The sequence below is a fragment of the Oryctolagus cuniculus genome, chromosome 14 (assembly GCF_964237555.1).
Source record: "Oryctolagus cuniculus chromosome 14, mOryCun1.1, whole genome shotgun sequence".
Taxonomy (NCBI): Eukaryota; Metazoa; Chordata; class Mammalia; order Lagomorpha; family Leporidae; genus Oryctolagus; species Oryctolagus cuniculus.
In genome coordinates, this window is record NC_091445.1 from 86,218,094 (window position 1) to 86,242,506 (window position 24,413).

At 37.8% G+C, this 24,413-nt stretch overlaps 1 protein-coding gene across 1 annotated transcript in view; it reads right to left on the reverse strand.

The window, feature by feature from the left end:
* Positions 1-24,413, reverse strand: part of ADAMTS6 (ADAM metallopeptidase with thrombospondin type 1 motif 6) — a 313,716-nt gene that overhangs the window by 91,593 nt on the left and 197,710 nt on the right. Inside the window, exons 13-14 of the mRNA XM_070056759.1 lie at positions 22,658-22,721; positions 7,550-7,652 (exon numbers count right to left, since the gene is read on the reverse strand). Coding sequence (XP_069912860.1) covers positions 7,550-7,652; positions 22,658-22,721 — 167 coding nt within the window. The remainder of the gene's footprint in view (positions 1-7,549; positions 7,653-22,657; positions 22,722-24,413) is intronic.

Here is a 24,413-nt window from a genome sequence, read left to right on the forward strand (position 1 = left end):
TTTTAAAAGATACAAAGAAGGGCACTATACAATGATTAAGGGATCAATACAACAGGAAGATGTAACTAGAATATATGTATATGCACCAAATGCCAGGGTGGCTGGCTATTTAAAAGAAATGTTAATGGATCTAAAGGGAGACAGAGACTTCAAAACTATAGTAATGGGGGGCTTCAACACTCTATTTTCATCAATGGACAGATCAAATACATAGAAAATCAATAAAAACAACAGAACTAATCTACACTATGTACCAAATGGACTTAATGGATATCTACAGAACATTTTATCCCACAGTTGAAGAATACACCTTCTTTTCATCAGTGCATAGAACTTTCTCTAGGATAGACAATATGTTAGGCCATAAGGCAAGTCTAAGCTTATTCTAAAAAACTGAAATCATACCACACAATTATATTTTTTTCACATATTTATTTATTTGAGAGGCAGAATTGCAGAAAGAGAGAGGTGCAGAGAGAGAGAAAGAGAGGTCTTCCATCCGCTGTTTCACTCCCCAGATAGCCACAATGGCTAGAGCTGGACTGATGTGAAGCCAGGAGAAAGGAGCTTCTTCTGTGTCTCCCACAAGCATTTGGGTTATCTTCCACTGTTCCACTGTTTTCCAACACCATTAGCAGGGAGCTGGATTGGAAGTGTTGCAGCCAGGACTCAAACTGGCCACATATGTGATGCTGGCACCACAGAGAGGCTTAAACTACTATGCCACAGTGATAGAGCAATCTTTTGTGACGACAATGGAATGGACCTAGAAATTAACAACCCAATAATCTCCAGAGGATATGCAAACACATGGAGACTGAATAACACAATCCTGAATGCACATTGGGTCAAAGGGGAAATCAAAAAATCCCAAAAAGAATGAGGATTACAATACAACATATAAATACTTAAAGAACACAGCAAAAGTAGTGTTAAAAGAAAAAGTTTACAAAAATTAGTGCCTATATCAAAAAATTGGAAAGGTACCAAAAAATGAGCTATCAATGTTTCTGAAGGACCTAGAAACAACAGACTCAACCCAAAATTAGAAGGAAAGAAATAATTAAAATAGAGAAGAAATAAACAAAACTGAAACCAAAAAAATACAAAAATTGGCAAAATGAAGAGTTGGTTTTTTGAAAAAAAAAATTGATACATAATTGGTCCATCTAACCAAAAACAAAACAAAAAACAAAAAACAGAGAGAGAGGGAGAAGGGAGAAGACCCAATCCAAATCAATAAAATCAGAGATGAAAAGGGAGATGTAACAACAGGTACCACAGAAAGAAAAAGAATCATTAGGAATTACAGTGATTTGCCACCAAATTGGAAAATCAAGAAGAAATGGATATATTCCTGTACACATATAATCTACCAAAATTGGGTCATGAAGACACCAAAACCCTAAACAGACCAATAACCACAGCAGAGACTGAATCAATAATAAAGACCCTTCCAACAAAGAAAAGTCCAGGACCATATGGCTTCACTGATGAATTCTACCACACTTGTTAAGAAGAACTAATTCCAGTTCTACTCAAACTATTCAAAATAATTGAAAAGAAGAGAATACTCCCAAACTCTTTCTAGGAGGCCAGCATCACCTAAACTCTGAACCAGGGGAAAAAAACAAAAAACAACAACAAAAAACCAGAGAACCATAGACCAATATCCCTGATGAACATAGGTGAAAAAATCCTCTACAAAATACTAGTTAAGTGAATGCAACAACACATCAGAAAGATCATTTTTTAAAAAGATTTTATTCATCTATTTCAGAGGTAGAGTTATAGACAGTGAGAGGGAGAAACAGAGAGAAATGTCTTCCATCCACTGGTTCACTCCCCAATGGCCACAACAGTCGGAGCTGCTCCAATCTGAAGCCTGGAGCCAGGTGCTTCTTCCCAGTCTCCCATGTGGTTGCTGGGGCCCAAGCACTTAGGCCACCCTCTACTGCCTTCCCAGGCCACAGCAGAGAGCTGGATTTGAAGAGGAGCAACCGCGACCAGATCTGGAGCCCATATGGGATGCCGGCACCACAGGTGGAGGATTAACCTACTGCGCCACAGCACCAGCCCCCAAAAAGATCATTCTTCTGGATCAAGTGGAATTTATCCCTGGAATGCAGGGATGGTTCAAGATATGCAAATCAATAAATGTGACACAACACGTGAACAAATTGATGAATAAAATCCATATAATTATTTCAATAGATCCAGAGAAAGCATTTGAATAAATGCTTTCTGTTCATGATAAAAACCTTAGGCAAATTGGGTACCGAAGGAATATTTTTCAACACTATCAAGGCAATTTATGACAAACCAACAGCCAGTATCATATTGAATGGGGAAAAGTTGGAAGGATTTACAGTAAAATCTGGAACCAGACAAGGATTTTCACCATTGCTATTCAACAGATTCCTGGAAGTTTTAGCCAGAGCCACTAGGTAAGAAAAAGAAACCAAAGTGATACAAATTGGAAAGGAGGATGTCAAATCATTCCTGTTTGCAGATGACATGATTCTATATACAGGTGAACTGAAAGACTCCATTAAGGGACTATTGAACTCTTAAGAGAGTTTGAAAAGCTGCAAGATATACAATTAACACACAAAAATGAATAACTTTTGTATACATAATAAATACCATGGCTAAGAAAGAACTCTCACGATCAGTCTCATTCACAGTAACTACAAAAGATTTTAAATAGCTTGGAATAAATTTAACCAAGGTTGTGAAACATCTCTAAAATGAAAATTTAAAGATTCAAGAGATCCCAATCAATTTTTCTCAGATCTAGAAAAGAATGATGCTAAAATTTACTTGGAAACACAAGAGACCCCAAATACCTAAAGCAATCTTAAATAACAAAAACAAAGCCAGAGGCACCACAATACTAGATTTCCAGATACACTACAGGGTGGTTATAATCAGAACAGCCTGGTACTGGCACAAAATAGACATGTAGACCAATAGAACAGAACAGAATCCCAAGAAATCAATCCACACATCTACAACCTGCTAATCTTTGACAAAGGAGCTAACATCAATCCCTGGAGAAAGCATAGTCTCTTCATCAAATGGTGCTTTGAGAATTGGATCTCTACACACAGAAGTATGAAACAAGACCCCTAACCTACAACTTATAAAAAAAATCAACTTAGAGTGGATCAAGAATCTAAACTATGACTTGATACCAGCAAATGACTGGAGGAGAACATTGTAGAAACTCTGCAAGACATTTGTGTAGGCAAAAACTCCTTGGAAAAGACCCCAGAAGCACAGAAAATCAAAGCAAAAATTGACAAATGGGATTACATGAAGCCAAGAAGCTTTTGTACTGTAAAGGAAACACTCAGCAAAGTGAAGAGGAAACCAACAGAATGGAAGAAAATATTTGCAACCACAACTGATTAATGACTAATACCCAGAATCTATAAAGAGCTCAAGAAACTCAACAACAACAAAACAAACAACCCAGTTGAGCAATGGTCAATGGACTTGAAAAGGTATTTTTCTTTTCTTTTTCTTAAAGATTTTATTTATTTGAGAGGTAGTTACAGACAGTGAGAGGGAGAGACAGAGAGAAAGGTCTTCCATCTGCTGGTTCACTCCCTAAATGGCTGCAACAGCCAGAGCTGAGGTGATCCAAAGCCAGGAGCCAGGAGTTTCTTCTGGGTCTCCCACGTGGGTGCAGGAGCTCAAGGAGTTGGACCATCTTCTACTGCTTTCCCAGGCCATAGCAGGGAGCTGGTCAGAAGAGGAGCAGCTGGGACTCGAACTGGTGCCCATATGGGATGCTAGTGCTGCAGGCGGAGGACTAAGCTACTGCACCACAGAGTCAGCCCCAAACAGGCATTTTCCAAAAGAGGAAATGCAAATGGCCAACAGACACATAAAAAATGCTCAAGATCACTAGTCATCAGAAAAGTGCATATTGAAACCATAATGAGATTTCACCTCACTCCAGTTAGAATGGCTCTCCTACAGAAATCAACAAACAAGAAATGCTGGGAAGGATGTGGAGAAAAAGATTCTCTAATAACTGCTGGTGAGAATGCAAAACAATATAGCTATTGTGGAATACAGTATGTAGATAACTCAGAAAGCTGAAAATGGATTTACCATATGACTCAGCAATTCTACTTCTGGAACTATACCCAAATGAAATGAAATCAGCATATGGAGTTATCTGTTACCCCCATGTTTACTGAAGCTTAATTCACAATTGCTAAGATATGGAGTCAAGCTCAAAAACTGATGACCAGATAAAAAATATGTGGTATATATACACTATGGAATATTAATTAGCTGTAAAAAAGAATGAAATCGTGGCTTTTGCAACAAAATAGATGCAATTGGAAACCATTATACTTAGTGAAATAAGCCAGTCCCAAAAAGACAAATATTACATGTTTTCCCTGATCTATGGTAACAGGGTACAAAAAATGTAATATATATGAAATTGATATTTTGGAACAGTGGTTTCTTTCTTCTTACTTTTTGTTGAATTTTTTACTTAGTGGAGGGTTAGTCTTTTTTTTTTTTTTTTTTTTTTTTTTTTGGACAGGCAGAGTGGACAGTGAGAGACAGAGAGACAGAGAGAAAGGTCTTCCTTTGCCGTTGGTTCACCCTCCAGTGGCTGCCGTGGCTGGTGCACTGCGGCTGCCGCACCGCACTGATCGAAGGCAGGAGCCAGGTGCTTTTCCTGGTCTCCCATGGGGTGCAGGGCCCCAGCACTTGGGCCATCCTCCACTGCACTCCCTGGCCATAGCAGAGAGCTGGCCTGGAAGAGGGGCAACTGGGACAGAATCCGGTGCCCCGACTGGGACTAGAACCGGGTGTGCCAGTGCCGCTAGGCAGAGGATTAGCCTATTGAGCCGCGGCGCAGGCCAGGGTTAGTCATATGATTATAAAATAAACTGAAAGTGTGTCATTGTGAAAGTCAATAGAGGGGCCGGCGCCATGGCACAGTAGGTTAATCCTCCACCTGCAGTACCAGCATCCCATGTGGGTGCTGGTTCTAGTCCCAGCTGCTCCTCTTCCAATCAGCTCTCTGCTATGGCCTGGAAAAGCAGTGGAAGATGGCCCAAGTCCTTGGGACCCTGCACCCATGTGGGAGACCTGGAAGAAGCACCTGGCTCCTGGCTTTGGATTGGCCCAGCTCCGGCCGTTGTGGCCATTGGGGAGTGAACCAGCAGATGGAAGACCTTTCTCTCTGTCTCTCCCTCTCACGGTCAAAAACTCTATTTCTCAAATAAATAAATAAAAAGTCTTTAAAAAAAAGTCAATAGAAAGAATAAGAAAGGAAGGAGGAGAGAGGGTCGGAGTGCTGGTAGGAGGGAGGGTAGGGTGAGAAGTATCACTATGCACCTAAATCTGTATGAAAATTTTAAAAATTGTTTAAAAAGATAGGCAAATATCTGAAAAGAGTACAAAAGAAGATATATGAATAGCTAGTAAGTATGTGAAAAATGTACTCAACATAATTAATCATCAAGAAGTATGAATTAAAACCTCAGTGATACACCACTCTATTCCTATCAAAGGAAGATTGCAAACACCAAATATAATAAGGACGTGGAGCAAATAGGACTCTCATATATTGTTAGTGACAATATAATACAGTACAATCACTTTAGGAAAATATCTCAGAGTTTCTTTTAAAACTAAACTCACATCTATTGTTGGTCAGCAAATTCACCCCTAAGTTTTTACATAAGAGAAATAAAAACACATACTCAGGAAAAGACTTGTACACAAATGTTAAAAGCAGCCATCCATAACAGCTAAAACTAGAAACTACCCAAATGTCTAACAATAATAGCAAAATGGAAAAATAAGCTGGCACTACAATGGAATCCTGCTCAGCAATAAAAGGAATAAACTACTGCTACATACAAAAATAAAGCTAGGCCTCAAAAACATTACTTAAAGGATCCTTACATTAAGAGTGTATATGGCATTTGTTTATTTATATGAGGTTAAGAACAGGCAAAACTAAACTATGATGAGAGGGAAAAAATTCAGAACAATGGCTGTGTCTCAGAAAGAGTTAATATGGGCAGTTACTGATAATAAAAATGTATGAGGAGTAATAGGGACTAAATGTGTTACCTCAAAATTCATATTCACTATGATGGCATTAAACAAATGGGACCTTTGAGAGCTAATTATAGAAATGGAGCCCTTATGGATAGGATTATCAGCCTTCTAACAAGGATCCCAAAGAACTCTCTCCCTATTTCTGCCATGTAAGATACAATGAGAAGACAGTCAGCAACCCAGACAAGGGCCCCCACCAGAACTGAACCATGTTGGCAACTTAATCTTCATCTTCCACATTGTGAGAAATAAATTTAAGAACCCCCATCTCTGATTTTTTTAAGTTTTAGTTATTTACTTATTTGAAAGTCATAATTACAGAGAGAGGGAGGGACACAGGAAGAGAGAGATCTTCCATTTGCTTGTTTATTCCCCAAAGTTCTGCAATGGCTGGGGCTGGTCCAGGCCTAAGGTAGGAGCCAGGAGCTTCCTCGGGGTCTCCCTCATGGGTGCAGGGGACCAAGCACTTAGGGTGTCCTCTGCTGGTTTTCGCAGGCCTGAATTAGACGGGGGGCAGCCAGCAACCATATGGAATGCTGGCATTGTAGACAGCGTCCACTACACCACAACGCTGGCCCTTGAATGTACTTTTAAAAAAAGTTATATTGTTTGTTTTTCCAATATCTTTAAATATTATATGACATACAGTATTAAGAATTTTGCAGTGTCAACTGTATGTCTATCTCAAATATCCTATCATGAACATATTACTATACTTGCTCTAAACACATCTATTCACCTCTTTGACCATTTATTAATCCAGTCCATTTTTTGGATGTATTTCAAAGTAAGTTTCATTCATTAATATCGTTTCCTTTAAGTACTGCAAAATGTTTAACATTAAACATAATGTAAATAAAAATAAACCACAATCAATAAAAATTTAAAGAATGGTACATTCAATTTTTCTGAGAAAATTTAGCTTGAATTTGTGTTTTGATATATGCTCAAATTAAAGTGCAAAAAACGCTTCCTAACTCTGAAAAAGTTATAATAATCTGCAGAAAGATCCTTGACCTCTGACTAAAACTGAACATAGATTTTCCTAGTCTCTTTAATTTGGTTTATGTTGTTACCTTTGTTTTAAGGGTGGTAATTGTAAATATTCACTGATTATAATCTGGCTTATCTATACCCTAAGGAAGTCTCAAGCAAAACTCAAAAGTATATGTTTTTAATGTACATCCTATTCTAGGAATTTTGACCTTATTACATATAATTTGTTTTAAAAAATTTCTGATAATTTGTAAAAATATATCATCTTTACTACAGTGAAACTAAAACATGAGAACTTCATAGTATTACAAGCACTTTCCTTCTTTGATTTGCAGGTACTAATTCTAATTAGTGTGAACATGAATGTATATGTGTTTTTGTATGTATTTATATACTCTGATATTTTCAAATCTCTCAAGCATGAATTTTCTGCCAGGTTATACATTACCTCCAGTATAGGGTTTCCAGTTATAATACTTTCCTCGGAAAGGCATATTGTCAAAGTCTGCACACTGTTTCTCTCGAAAATCTCGGGAACCCAAAGGGCATGGCTAAAATAAAATAGAATCATAAATGGTACCATTGTTGGAAAATACCAAAACCAAGGAACAATGTCCCTCAAATTAAAATTACCTGAAGCTATCATAATAGCTTGCTACCATATTCCCTGGCAAATATTCTGGCATTTGCTTTACTGCTTTACAATTAATATTTAAATTGAAGTGTCTTAATTATAATTTTAGCTGTAGAATAACTGAAGCAATATAAACAAAGATAAGTGTTAGTTTTCATATAACTTTGCATTCAGATACATGTCAGAGTCCATCTTGTAACCAATCCATCAGGTTATAAACACACAAAAAACTAGAAAGAAATTAAAACACCAAAATCCTTTTCATCACATTATTTGATGTCTAGTTGCCATACCTCCTCTCAGTTCTTTATTTTAAGGAATCAAGAGGCAGGTTTGTAGCATGACATTTAACACTATTAATTTTGGTTTAGAACCCTTCTATTATAGCTGTTTACTGTCTAGCCCTGACAAACCCATATTTTAAAATGCAATGAAATGGACAAAATGCTAAGTCTCAAGTCTAAACACCTTCAAATTCAAGGAATTTGGATTTAAGATTTACATTTAATACATTAACACCACAGAAAATACTAGATTGCTCAAAATAAGCACATGTATTAAGGGTGGCAAGGGCAAGACTGTTGAGAGGGTAAAGAAAGGATTATTTATTTTTAAAAGTTTCAAATACTTCTTTATCTGAATTTTTAAAAGACAAGTATCCTGTCAATCTAGCTAACTACAGATTCTAAATAGCAAAGGGTCATCCTAAATGCAATTGTTAATTTCCTACAGATTTATAACTTCTCATAGTGTTTAAGCAGTGTGATTTTATTTTATTTATCTTTTAGAGTTCTGCAGCTGTAGCATTTAAAACCCAGTATTGCTGATTTTGAAATGCCGAGAAAACATTCCTCTTAAATATGGAAAAACAAGAATACGTCATTAGATATAATTTTTAATTGTAAATAAATCTGAAGGATTTCAGAGACATTCTCTGAGATCATTTTGAATGCCTTTTTACTACTGTTCCTTGGATCTCTATATTTGTACAATTTCCTAAGGTCAGTACATGGTAAATAATCTCTATGAAGCACATGCAATAAGAGTAGACCACAATTTGTAAATATTTGCATGGTCATCATTACTTCCTAAATACTATAGGTTGAATTTTTATACCAAGTCCAAAGTCTCAGATTCTGAAAAGAGTAGCAGCAGGTCCATACTGTGTTATGAGTCCTTAGTTTTAAAATATTTTCAGCACATTAAAATAATGATTTTCCATTGCCTAATGATTTTTCTTGTCAAAGTACCTTTCTTACTTGCCCTTAAGAAAAGTGAAAAATAACTATTTATCATAGGTTACATACTTCCAAGACCTTTTTTTTCATGCTCCTATTAATGTTTGAATCTTTGGAACGCTTTGGATTAAAGGAATGCTTTCCTTTTTCTAACTATTTTCAGGGAACCTTACAAAAGAAATTCTTCAGTGACTTTGCCATGCATCATGACTACATTTTTAAACAAATAATCATTTTTTAAAAATACAAGTAATTTGAACTCTAGCTACAAGCCTTCATGTAACACTCGAATATTCTTAAAAAAGTTAACACAAATATGGCTTTTAATCTAGTTGGAGAAGCAAGATATAAATGGAAAAATTATAGAACTATTTCAGGCAATATGAACAGCATTTGACAGCATGTCATAGGTTAACTATAGCGCTATTTATAGATAAAGGATCAAAGCGTCACGTGATTAGTTAGGGAAATAATGGTTGAGAAAGAAAAGCTTGTACTAAAGTATTACAAAACTTCAGGGGCCTGCTCTGGCGCAGCGGGTTAAGCCACTGTCTTCAGCGTCAGCACCCATATGGGCACTGGTTTGAGTTCCAGTTGCTCTGCTTCTGATCCATCTCCCCGCTTATGGCCTGGGAAAGTGGCGGAAGATGGCTCAAGTGCTGGGGCCCCTGTACCACGTGGGAGACCTGAGAAGCTCCTGGCCATTTGGGAAGTAAATCAGTGATGGAAGATCTCTGTCTGTCTCTCCTCTCTCTGTAACTCTTTCAATAAATGAATACATCTAAAAAAAAAAAAAAGATTTGAGAAGTTAAGAAAGAAAAAGGACTTGGTAGATTGTGGGGGACTAGTGAGAATGAAGCCAAGAGAAGCCATGAGGACAGGAAGAAAAAGGCCGTATGTTGAGAGAAAGGTTGGAAAACACCATCGTAGATGAAAGACAGTAACCATTTAGAAGTATAAGAGCAAATGCGACTTCATATATATAAGCACTAGTATTTACCAAAGGCATCATAGAGGGTGGAAATTATCATTTTTTAAAGATTTATTTATTTATTTGAAAGGCAGATTTACAGACAAGCAAAATCAGAGAAAGAGAGAGGTCTTTCGTCTGCTGGTTCACTGCCCAGATGGCCATAACGGCTGGAGCAATGCCAATCCGAAGCCAGGAGCCAGGAGCTTCTTCCCAGTGTCCCATGCAGGTGCATCCTCTACTGCTTTCCCTGGCCACAGCAGAGGGGTGGATCAGAAGTGGAGCAGTTGGGACTCGAAACCTGTGCCCATATGGGATGCCAGCACTCCAGGCGGCAGCTTTACCCACTATGCCACAGCGCTGGCCCCTTCATTATTTTCTTAAAACTGTATATATGAAATACATGAAATCTGTTCCCTTTATACAAACACATAAATAAATAAAAGTGAAAAATAAATTCAAAAAGAAAAAAGGAAACAAAACAAAATGCTATTTTTTAAGTATCTTTTAGTGATTCTTCTAAACAGTAGAAAAGTACAAGACCCAACAGCAGGCTATTATTGTTTAATTAAAGTATCTGAAAGCACTGTATAAAATTTCTGATTTACTCTTTTCCTGTGATAACCATTTCTAGGGTCTGCATAATAAAAATAGTAATAACAACAAGAGCTAGCTAGGATTCCTACTCTTTGGCAAATTATTAAGAGATGTTTAGATGTAATATCTATTTAATCCCTCTCAACAGTCTTAAGGTAGTTATAACTACCTTTCAAAATAAAATAAGTTGGAATCAAAAAGTAATTTCAGGGCTGGAGCCGTGGCTCACTTGGTTAATCCTCCACCTGCGGCGCCAGCATCCCATATGGGCACTGGTTCTAGTCCTGGTTGCTCCTCTTCTAGTCCAGCTCTCTGCTGTGGCCCGGGAAGGCAGTGGAGGACAGCCCAAGTGCTTGGGTCCCTGCACCCGCATGGGAGACCAGGAGGATGCACCTGGCTCCTGGCTTCGGATTGGCATAACTCTGGCTGTAGCGGCCATTTGGGGAGTGAACCAATGGAAGGAAGACCTTTCTCTCTGTCTCTCACTGTCTAACTCTATCTGTCAAAAAAAAAAAAAAAAAAGTAATTTCAGGTACAAAAGCACCTCCATATCTCAATAGTAGCTCCTTTGGACATTTTCTAAATGCTACAATGAACACAAATTTTTAACCCTGTTAAGATGTACAAAAACCTTGGGCCAGGGCCGTGGCTCACTTGGTTAATACTCCCATTCCCCTGCGGTGCCGGCATCCCATATGGGTGCTGGGTTCCAATCCCGGATGCTCCTCTTCCAGTCCAGCTCTCTGCTGTGGCCTGGGAGGGCAGTGGAGGATGGCCCAAGTGCTTGGGCTCCTGCACCTGCGTGGGAGACCAGGAGGAAGTACCTGGCTCCTGGCTTTGGATTGGCACAGCGCCGGCCATAGTGGCCATTTAGGGAGTGAACCACCAGAGGCAAGACCTTTCTCTTTGTCTCTCTCTCTCTCACTGTTTATAACTCTATCTGTCAAATTGAAAAAAGAAAAAGAAAAAAAAAAGAAAAAAAGAAGTTCAAAAACCTTATAGGAATAATTTGGGTTCTTGGTTCTTACTTAATCAATAGCCATCTGCAAAGATATTTATATCATCTCCAAACTACTTTTATTTATTTTGTAAAATCAGAATGCTAAAAGCTAGAGTTTTGGAGTCAAACAGTTTTGGATTCAATTCTAACTTCATCATTTATGTAATTCATAGCTTTGAATAATTTACTTAGTTTTCCAGGTAAGTTTCTTCTTTAAGTTGGGGATAATACTAGTATTTATGTCCTAGGTGAGGATTCATGCAAACTCTTTAGCACTGACCTGGCATATGGTAGTACTTAGAAACTATTAGCAGCTGTGCTGGTCTCAGACCTAGGTGTCCTTACCCTCATTTTCCACGTCTCTGCTCTGCTGTATTTTAAGAGAACAAACTCTGCAAGCTGCATTTCTCAGGCTTATGTGTCAGCTGACATATGGATAGGTTCAGGCAATGCAAGGAACTAGTTGAGAACCAGGATATTTTTCTCATTTCTTCTGTCTCAAGCCGCATCTCAAACAAAAGCAGAACACATTTTTTGTGGCTCCTAATTTGGGCAACAGTTCCATTCTCCCTGCCATCCTACTCTGTGGTTCAATTCCTCAATTGCAGTCACGGCTTGGACAAAAGTACCCCTGTCTGTGTCCTGCTGATGCTGATCAATGGGTTTAATTCCTTCTTCCACCATCTATGTCACCAATCCTCTGCTCTATTTAAACAGAGTGGAATAAATTATTATGGTTGAATTTTTGTTGATATATCTATTAACAAAAATAAGAAGTACTTGAAAAACTGAATAGAGAAATATCTCTATATATTACTTCTTGCTGTTTATTACATTAGAGCAGAAGTTGAGAATCTTTTTGTAAAGAGCTACATAGTAAATATTTTAGGCTTCATGGGCCATGCAGTCTCTGTTGCAACTACTCAACTGTGCATTATAGGGTGAAAAAAGCCATAAAAAACATGTAAATGAATAGCCATGGCTGTGTTCCAATCAAAATATTTATAAAAGGAAATGACAGGTCAGATTTGGTCTGGGAAGTACAATTTGCTAACCCATGGCAAATTATGTTAACATAAGACATAGCTGTCTGGCAAAATTTTGCAGAAGAACAAAACTAAATTATTAACTTTTTAGTCAATACAGAGTAATGCTTTTAAAACCTGATGTTAAAAGTGATAGACTCTATTTGTACAAGATGCTTAGATTTTCTGTATAATTATTCTTAAAGTGGTCTGTATAAACATATACAGAAAGATAGATCAAATACTTTTCAGACAGCTGCAACTATTAGGTCTTCCGTACCTTCACCCAACACCTCCCTTCCTATAACCCAATGGTCTTTCTTCTTTCTTTGGAATCTACATTGAACAAATCTAATCCTAAACCGAAAAGAACCTAGACCCTGATGACATTCCTATGGGTGCATCATAATAACTGATCATTAGTCCTCTTCAAACAAGGCACCAAGAACTGGGCCTAGATATCTTTCTTTCATTAGGCAGGTATTTATAAAATGTTTAACATGTGCCAGATATGATTTAGGCTCTAAAGTTACAGTGGAAACACAAAGCAGACAAGGTCTTTGTTCTTATGGGGCTTACTTTATTTGGAGATAAGAAACATGAAAAATAAAGCAGGATAAAGAGATTGACAGTGAGATAGAAGAAGAGTTGTTTTAAACAGTAGAGAAATTCTGATTATGTTGCATACAAGCAGAGCTGGAAGAAACTGAAGGAATTACTTATGCACACATCTGTGAAAAGAGTGTTCCAGGAAGTAGCACACGCAAAGGCCCAGAGGCAGGAGTGTATATAAGGTACTCAAAAGATAGCGTAGAGAATGGAAGAGCTAATGGTGATCATAGCGGACTTGGGGACTTGATCTCAGGTCTTGCTATTTCTAGAATACACCAGCCAGTGATCTGTTCTCCTGATTTCAATGTTATCATTAGTGAAAGTTCTGAATTTGTGTTGTTTAGAAATAGGCCCAGCAGGAGCTGTATAACATATATTGGTTCAAAGGAATGGGAATGTTCAAAGGAAATAGCGATTTCTTGAGGAAAAATTATTTTAAAAAAAGTTTTTTTAGTTTAGGAATAGTGGAGAGTTTAAGGACTAATGCCTTTTTTTTTTTTTTTTTTTTGACAGGCAGAATGGACAGTGAGAGAGAGAGACAGAGAGAAAGGCCTTCCTTTACCGTTGGTTCACCCTCCAATGGCCGCCATGGCTGCTGCGCTGTGGCCGGCGCACCGCGCTGATCCGAACGCAGGAGCCAGGTACTTCTCCTGGTCTCCCATGGGGTGCAGGGCCCAAGTACTTGGGCCATCCTCCACTGCACTCCCTGGCCACAGCAGAGAGCTGGCCTGGAAGAGGGGAAACCGGGACAGAATCCAGCGCCCTGACCGGGACTAGAACCCGGTGTGCTGGCGCCGCAAGGCAGAGGATTAGCCTAGTGAGCCACAGCGCCGGCCAGGACTAATGCTTTTTATATTAACTAAGGATAACGAATGCTGACACCATGCAGAAACTCTAACAGAAAACAGTTGGCATAAGCAACAGATTTTTTTATGTAAAGCTTGACAGATTTTCAGTTGCCTAATGCAAACACCAATCAAGCATCCTCTCCTTTTAAAAACTGACCAGAAGGGACCCACATAAATCCAGTGAGCAAAGCTGCAGGTCTCAGCATCTTTTGATCTTCTTAGTACTTCAAAGATATAAAAAAAATAGTATTTTTATCACCACTTTTTTTTTCAGAGATCTATGTAGGTCAACACATTTTATAAGCTATCTGGTGCTTCCAGTAAGCATCTCCTTTAGACTAAATTTAACTTTTTATTATTAAATACGTTGTAAACAGAGTAATTCACAGGGGCATTTAAAAGTTGCTATAGAAAGAAATCTTAGTTTCTGCTGACAAACTTTCCAGTAGCAATTCTGTTAGTAGGGTTCTAATCCTGATTTTTTCCCAAAAGTAGGGTGACCTTGGCAAGTCCCAAATCCTTGGCAAGTCCTTTCTTTCTTTCATTTACAAACATATCCCAATTGTCCTTATCTTCAAGAGAAATACATCCTAAAATGTCCTGCAAATGAGGAAAATTCTGAAAATACTACATTATGTCTTATGAGTAATAGAAGTAGACCGAGAGTGAAAACTATTTTTCTGCTTTGTATTTCCTCTCCTCTTCCTAAAGGAAATGGGCAGGCTAGGAAGATTTCTCTGATCTCAAAGAAAATCACAAAATGAGTAAAATTGGCATTCTGTTCTTCTACTTCCTCCCCACCTTCTGCTTCTTCCTTTCTGCTTTCACACCAAATGCACTTCTGCTTCACCCCTGTTACATTAGATCAGCCTTCAACACGCCCAAGATTTAATTTTCTTCCTCTCCAGGAAAGCAATCTATTCTTAGCAAGTTATATCTTGTTAAATGAGGAAGTTTGAAATCCAAACCCTTCCTGCTTAGCAAGCCATGTTGTTGACAAGGAACTATGAAGGACACATTTTTATTTGTTTACTCAGCTGGACATCTTTCTGTAAGTTATACAAAGATAACACATGGGCTAACAGAGGCCTTGCTTATGCATTCCTTTTTTACAAGGTGCAAATAAAATGCCTGACTCCCAAGTTTTCAGATATTATATGGCTATCTAATTAAAGTAATTGATAAGAAGACATTTCTAAAGCTAAATTTAGTGGTCCAAACATGTAGTGAATCATCTCAATCTCAGTTTTGGTTCAACTTCTTTGGCAGTTTAAGTACATATTTATTTTTAAAGTAAAATAAAACAAAGGACTAGTAATTCAGACTGTCCATACAAAATTGATTCTGGCTGTCAGGTTTGATACCATAATCTTTTATGCATATTCTTAAAATTAAAGTTATTTGTATATGTCTTTCATAACCTGAATTAAAAAAATATTTAAGGGCAGGCACATGGCACAGTAGTTAAATCACTACTTTGGATGCCAACATCCCATATCAGAGAGCCTAGTTCCAGTTCTGGCTACTGTACTTCTGATACAGCTTCCTGCTAATGCACACTTTAGGAATCAGCAGATGATGGCTCAAGTAGTTAGATCCCTTCCTCCCATATGAGAGACCCAGATTGAATTCTAGGATCCTTGCTTTGGCCTGGTCCAATACTGGCTGTTAAGGACATTTGGGGAGTGAGCCTGTGTATGGAAGATTTCTTTCCATGTCTTTCTTTCAAATAAAAAGAAAAAAAAACATAAAATTTTTTAAAAATGTATTTGTTTGACAATGGAAGGAGAGAGAAAGAGAGAATGCTCTTTTGGTTCACTACTCAAATGCCTGCAAGGGCTAGAGAGGGACCAGGGCCAGAACCAGGAGCCTGAAATTTAATCCAGGTCTCCCATGTGTGAGACACGAACTCAGTTACTTGAGCCAGCATTTCTGCCTCCCAGGTGACAAGGGGAAACCAAGTAGGAAGTCAGACAAGAATAAATGAGCCAGGTATCTCCCCACGACTCTGTCTCACAGCCCTGCACTGTGACTTCACTTTGTATGACAATCCAGTACACCCAATTTCCCATGATTTAACTGGGCAAGAGGAGACACCATAATGAACACATGGAAGTTATCCACATGGAGATACCAGAAAACTTCATACACACTAACTCCTGCCCAAATTCCACTCTATATATTAAAATGAATACCATCTCATAAAAAGAACTTTTGCTGCTGGGAGCGGCCCTTTTTCGGCTTCTTGACCTTGCTGTTGGCCCTTCACTCCCCTTCTCCTGTGTTGTCTTCTAGCGGGCATCTCTCTGGCCCTCTCATGTCAGGTTTCTCTCCCCATGGGATTATCTACACTCACATGTGAATTTATAGTCACTCTCTTACTTTAAATAAATCTCATTTATGCACCTTACTCATGCCCCTGCTTTGAATTCTTATCTCATGCAGGGGCAAGAAACTGGAATAAAAACCAGGAAACATATTCCAATAACACGGGGTCTGAATTGGTAGGAACCAGGAATCAGCAGTCAGAGGCACAAATAGAACCCAGGCCCTTTGATATAGAATGCAGGTATCTTAACTGATGGGCTAACCAACCTCTTCTACCCTGAATTTAAAATCCTATTTATCTATGGCCTAACCCTTTCTTCTAAGCCTATAAATATGCTAAGAAATAAACTTTGACTCTGTAATTTTTTAAGAAATGTTTTTTAAAATAATATAAACAAACTCTATTATGTACTTAAAAGCCACTCCTTATTTCTCAAAACAATATATACTATGAAATTCATAGTAACCTAAGGAAGATTACTGTTTGTGTTCTTTCCTGTAATACATATGCATGTATTGTATTTATGTTTCTAAATATATTTATTTATAAGAACAAAAGTGGTTGACACACATTTGTTTTCTAATAATACTTTGGAACAAGGCTGTGACACTCTTAGTTAATGAACAACTCTGTACCTGTTCATCACTTATGTGGCTCCTCTCCCTAGGGGTAAGACCTACAGTTTCAGAATGCTCTTAGCTATCTAATGCTGCTTCAGGGCAAGCTTAGCCTGGACATAGGACAATGTCGAAGATGATCAAACTCTCAGAGAAACTGGCTTTGCCATATCTACCTCCCAAGGGCTCTATCTGTTACAAGAATACTGTATCTATAATCAAAAATCCCATGCCTCACTGAATCCCTTCCATGGTACTAGCCTGATGCTGAGCCTTTCCTCATTTAAAAAATATTCTTAAAAAGTTTATCTTTTGGCCAGCGCCACGGCTCAATAGGCTAATCCTCCACCTAGTGGCGCCGGCACACAGGGTTCTAGTCCCGGTCGGGGCGCTGCATTCTGTCCCGGTTTCCCCTCTTCCAGGCCAGCTCTCGGCTGTGGCCCGGGAGTGCAGTGGAGGATGGCCCAAGTACTTGGGCCCCGCACCCCATGGGAGACCAGGAGAAGCACCTGGCTCCTGGCTTCGGATCAGCGTGGTGCGCCGGCCGCATCACACCAGCCATGGCAGCCATTGGAGGGTGAACCAACGGCAAAAGGAAGACCTTTCTCTTTGTCTCTCTCTCACTATCCACTCTGCCTGCCAAAAAAAAAAAAAGTTTATCTTTCTCTTCAAAAAAATTACTTAAAGGTTTAATGAGGTTATTTAATGAGTACATTAAAACATGCAAACTATTAGATAAAAATAATCATTCTGTATTGAGTGCACATTAAGGACTAAGAATAGCACTAGATGTTTTACTCGTGTTCCTTCTTTTCATTCTCTAATAACTGCAAATCTGATACAATTATGCTCTATGTAGGAGTCAACTGAAGTTATGGTACATGTAAAGAGAGATGAGAAAAAGAGCTGGAGGAAAAATGTCACCACATCCCATACCAAGGTTGCCTCCGATGGCTGGCAACCAGCGATCACTATTGTGGCAAAGCTGCTGCCCAGAACTGTCACTGGCCGAAAATATCCAACATGGCTGCAGACCTCATTCCCATGATATCTGCCTACAGCCTATTATAATAAAATTATCATGGCTGACACCTCTACTCATATCAGGTACTTGATGCCATGACACTTCTGAGACTTCCTAAAAAGATCAAAAAATGAACATTACCAAATTCCTGGAAATCTCCACCTTCTCATTGCAAACTCCACCCAAAGCACCACACCCTATTTAGCCTCCAGATCACAAAAACAGATGATCCCTAACCTCATGAGGCACAGCTCACTCTCAAACATGCCCAGCCTCCGCTTCAGTGTGTGTTCTAGCTTTACTAATGAATCTTATTCCTCTGCTAACTTTATCTACATCCCATCCTCCAGTTCAGAGACAAGAAGCTGGACTCATCCATTCCATGACAGGTACCTGCCATGGTAATAAGTAGCATAGTTAGGATTCAAACTCAAGTCAATTTGACTTCCAAATGCATGTTTTTTTCACTATAATCTTACTTCCAAATAGAGGCTATAATTTCTCTGTTTATCAAAGCCTAGGCGATAATAACTTAATTACTTTAACCATGCATTGAAAAAAAATTGCTGAATAGCATGCCCCTTTAGGAAAGTTGACTAAGAACACATACAAGTACTATACAATCTAAACTTATATTTTAGAACACACTATGATGACTTGGAAGATCGTTTTGCTCTGTACATATTTTATAGCTTTGACACATAAAGGAGAGAGATGAGAGCAGTTCAGATGCAGGAGTAATATGACTGTCTATCCCAGTCAAAGTATAGCTTAGGTAACAGAAGTTCTATCATGGTCATATTATTAAGCAGACACGTAAGTCACAAATAATATGGAATAGGGGAAAACAAATATTATTTTGATTTTGGAAAGCAACTAAGTACCAGGAAACTTTTTTACAAATGTAGAAAAGTACTTTTCATAATAGCTAATTGTACTGTACATTATGACATTCAGCTCACATTCTCCTTTTTGCTCATTTTGACCTCATGCTCTGTCACAGAAGTCCCTATTATGTGTCTCTGCCTTCCTTGTACATTGAATATGATTACCCTTAGACTTCAATATGAAATATGGTTCAGAATCTCAATATAGTCATATTTTTACTCTTTAAAAAAATAAAATTTTCTAGGAAAGTATGTACATTGCCAACCTTTAGTTACCAGTACTTAAAAGTAGTTATAATACATATATTATTTTTTAACCTCTTAGATCATTCCACACGATAGTTTTAAGTCAACAGAATGAAAAAACAGAAATGCCTATTTGTGGCCAATATTCTTTTATGCTAGAGAAAAGGAGATTCCATACACATACCAATACTCTACAAAGGAGAAGGAGGAAGACTTCTCTCAGGACAGGAAGAGAATATGATTATAATAATATGTCTTATAAAAGGTAAGTGTTCAATAAATATTATCAGCAGTTACTTTTACTGTTAATTCTATTGGTAAAGAGGGAAATTAAAAGAGCTCTGAGGCAGTCACCTATGCTTTACCCAATATCTATCACTGCCTGCTTTCTTGCTAATAGAACTCAGATTTTTTTTTTTTTTAATTAAGAATCTCCCTTAGGAATCCATTCCAGGGACAAATCAGGATCAGTCTAAATTAATTATGCCAACAACTTAGGTGGGCATGTGATCTTCTGGCAAATAAAAGGTAAAGGAGGAAATCTAAAGTCTAAAAAATCTAAAATCTAAAATCTAAAGGTAAAGGAGGAAGTCTAAAATCTGCCACTTTTATTTTTCTTTTTCCACTACTTATCATACATTATTTACATTAGATAGTCTATATGCTGTTAGAGCTTAAATGTGTACCTACTCACACAGTTGTACAATGAAGGAAACAGTTGGGAATTGAGAGGTGGGTCTGAGTTTCTCTCTCCTAACAGTCTGATGATATAGCATGTATTCACTTCTTTTATGATTGTATAAAACACGTATTCCTCTAAGACTCAAGCTATTATACAAATTACTACCTGGCCTAGCAAATGAGAGTCATTTTCCTTCATTTATTAAGGAGTTTGGTACCTGGTTCACAGTCTCACTCACACTCTTAGATTCTAATACAATCCTGAGTGACTTCTGCATCTAAATAGAAGACTCCCTAAACTCATTAACTTCAAAATCCTTTGAATTCCTTCATCTCCCCTTAGAGTTAGGCCTGTAATCCCATGGCCACACTACAGATGTACCATCACTGAGAATATTCTCACTGTCGTATCTCAAATTCAAATATGTTTCATTTTCAGATCTTCTCATCTTCTATTTCTCTCGATCTGTTTTTTCCTACTACATGGGTTCATTGATTTTTATGCTCCTTAATTCTCTCCTTGTTAGTACTCTATAGACATTAGTTTTTCCCAGTAACTCTCAAATGGTATAGCCCATTACTCAGCACTTTAATCATTCTCACCAATATCCTTAAATTCTTCTTGATTTGTTTACTATCATGTGTTAATCGTGTAAGAGATGAGTTCATAAAAGCAATGAAGGCCAGACTGTGTAGAATTTGCAAACCTTTGTAAGTATTTACATTTAAGTAAAGTGAGTTGCCATTGAAGGGTTTTGAGTAAAATAAAATCTGATTCACTCTGCCTCTTATATTGAGGCTGTAAAGGACAGGAATAGTAACAGGAAATCCTCAGAAGAGACTATTAAAGTAATCCAGTGAAAGACGGTGGTACCTTATACCAGAGTAGTAGCAGTGGAGGTAGTGAGAAGTGGTCATATCTACAACATATTTTGTATGCAAAACCAAAAGGATTTCCTGAGAGATCATCCTCTTATAAGTCAAAATAAAATTCTAGAAGTTGACATGGGAGAAAACTGTTGGGAACAAGTTTGTGGCAATGTTTTGGAGATAAATATTAGATGTCTATTAGAAGTCTAATCTAGAAAGATATGGGCCTGCAATCTATGGAAGAAGTCTGAGCTAAATATATAAATTTGAGGATCAAATGGAATATAAATGGTATCATAAGCAACAGAGCTGTATTGGATCATCAAAGAAATGAGTTATTGTTAGAACAGCAGGGGAAAAAGCCAAGGACTAAGCCCTGGATTCTCTAACATTGGGAGATCAGAGAAAAGAGAAGCAAACAGCAAAGGAGAATGAAGATTGAGAAGTGATGTAAACAAGCAACCAAAAAGTTGTGTCCTGGAAGCCTGGTGAAAGCCACGTAAAATGGAAACTCAGAATTGACTACTGGATTTAGCAACACAGAAGTCATCTACAACTTGACAAGGGCATTTCAATAAAATAACGATGCAAAAACCAGACAGGAGCAAAATTAGGAAAAAAAAGAAGAAAGGAAAAAACTAGAAGACATGAATTGGTTTCTGTAAGTATAAGCCAGTTTTCTGAGGAATTTTGTTTCAAAGGAGCAAAGAAAATATCTAGCAAAGAGGCTTGCATATTGGCATAGCAGGTAAAGCTGCCTCCTGCGATGCCAGCATCCTGTGTGGGTGCTGGCTTGAGTCCCAGCTGCTCAAATTCCAATCCAGCTCCCTGCTAATGGCCTGGGAAACTAACGGAAAATGGCCCAAGTGTTTGGTCCTCTGCATCCATGTGGGAGACCTGGAAAAAGCTCCTGGCTCCTGGCTTTGGATCACTCCAGCTCCCAAACTGCAGGCATCTGGGGGGTGAACCAGCAAATGGAAGCTCTCGCTCTCCTCTGTCTCTCCCTCTATCTCTGCAACTTTGCCTTTCAAATAAATAAATCTTTTTTTTTTTAAAAAAGGAAATAACTCGCAGAGTGTTTTTATTAGTTTATTTTCAGATAGGAGCATGTTTGTATGCTTATGTAAAATTCCAGAAGATATTGGAATAATAATAAGAATATTTATTAAGTCATCAAGAATTAGGTAGGAGAACGGTTGGAGAGCACAGGAGTGAGAGATAGTGGGTTAACTCTTTGATGACATAAAATTTAAAACCATGGTTTTCAAATGGGAGTAATGTAGAATGATACGGAAGGAATAACAACATACATCAGGATAGTCAATCCTTCTCCTGGTCCCCCGTTTGGAACTAGAGAGAGAGAGAGAGAGAGAGAGAGAGAAGTATCTTATGAGGAGAGTCAGTGTCCATGAAAGCAAGAAGGTAAAGGGAAGAAAAATCCAAAAAGTCAGAGGGAATAAGGAATTCTGCTGATAATGGATTGCGGTTTCCTCAGAGTACACAGTAAAAGACCTTCAGAAGTTGGGCAATCAGAAGTTGATAGCAATCAGAAGGGCAGATACACACAATTTTATTTCAATGGGTGGAAAAAAGATGAGGGATAATGTGGGTGTCTGGAGCTTCTTGCAATGGCAAACATAAAGTAGGATAAAGGATAAAATAAGGTTAGTCCTGGCAGACTCAATGAAGATAGGGGTTGTGAAGTTGTAAGTTTTGTGGGGTAAGGCAATACAGGATGCGTGTGTCTCCCTTGATGGCTGCTGGGAAAGAATGTACTTGCGCCTAGTGCTGGAACTGTCTCTTGACCCTTTATGGAACTGATTAGGTTGTGATCAACTCCATTCATTATTAGCAATTTAGAAAATTTATGTGACCCAGAGACACATAGAGTTCTGATCGAACAGTTTATAATTTTAAAAATTTCCCTGCTCTAGGGAAAAAGTAAGTTAATTTTTCATAGCAGTTTGATTTTACTTACATCTGTGTTACAGGAGCGATATCGTTTCCTTTCCCCAAGGCAATATTTTCCACCTCCTGAAGGTCTGAAAAAACATTTTGTTTAACATGTGAATATAATATATCTTCCATTCAAAGAGTACATATATTGTTTGATGGAAACACATTAAAGTTTACTTTAAGAAAAATATTATATTTGACATTTTAATAATTATTAAAATAATCATGCTGTGATTATTAGCAATGATTACAGAGTTGACAAAAAAGTTAAGGCAATATACTATGAGTAATGTACAAGACTCTTCATTGTCATGTTTTACTCTTAAGAAAATGTAATTAAATCAATATTTTTCTCACTATCATGGTAGTACTGTCATCAGTTTTAGAATCATTTATTTATAATGAAAAACCACTTAAAATTTTTCAATAAAACCCATAGTCTGATGCTGTCTACCCAGTAGGAATGGAATTTTTGTTTTCTGAAGACAAGAAGCAAAGAGAGGACACTAAATATCTCTGGAAATAAGCTTCAGTTCAGATAAGTAACGCAGAAGTGAATTTCCTTCTTATTTCAAATATTACATGACGTTAAATCCAAAAATCAGATGGCTTTGCATTATATAAATTTTCATGTTACTCAAATTAAATGAAAGAGGAAGATATCAAATATTTGATTTACACAGCTTAATCTTTATAATGTTTCATAGGGAAAACCATCTGCTATTATTTGGGCATGCTAGTATTAAATGTGAAAAGAAAACTTATTTCCATTTTTAAAAGAGGTCCAGGTCATTTCTTTAAATATCTGGGTACATTGTTTATCATAAGGTTTTATACTTTTGGTTTTTAATTTACAGTAGCCTGTAATTGAATTCAGGTTAAGTATTCTGTACTTGTTTAAAAGTGATCAAGCCCAAATTATAATTTTGGCTCATTGCTACCAAAGGGATAAGTAAACTACATTTTGAAGATATTTTGAATGCCAGTGGGTCTAAGTAAGGAAGAGAGAAAAGTGACTCAGCTTGAGAGAAATGGGTAGTAGGGATGGTGAAAGGATGATGATTTATGAACAGGTAACAGCATGTGTTATTTTGTAGAAGGGTAATAACTGATAGAAAGTGAGAGAATGGAAACACAGAATATAAAGGAAAAACTGTTAAATTAAAAAAAGAGTGAAAGAGAAAAAAGGGCACATTTTGAGAGAGGAACCAAAGAATGGAATCGTGAGTTAAAATGAGAGAAAAATAAAATAGTCCATCTTTTAACCTGGCAGGTGGGTGGAGGGTGGAGTAGAGGTGTTATCACATCATTCTTCACCAAAATACTAGCTGGGAAAGAATGCTCTCAAATGGGGTTCTAGACAAAAATGGGCACTTAACATGTAGCAGCTGAGAAGGAGTTTAGTCTGAGGGAAGACAGTAAAATATAACTAGAGCAACAGTCCACCTGCAATGGGCACTGGTGAGAAGGAGAAGCGATAGAGCTAGAAAAGAATACTGATGGGCCTGGCCTTCCGCCAGGAGAACGCTGGCTGGAGGAAAGTGGTGGGAGAGGAGCAGTCTGACCTGTATAAAACAGTCATTGGGAGAAAAGTGGCGGCAGCTAAGGAAGATGATTAATGGGGGCATGTGAATGGAAACTATTTTAACACATGGGCAATATTCTTTTCATTGTGATTTGTGATGCGAATCAAGGCGTTTCAACCCTTGAAGTGCTCTCATTGGTCCTTTTAATACTAATGTAGCAGTAATAATTTTATGTGACATGTGAAAAGACCT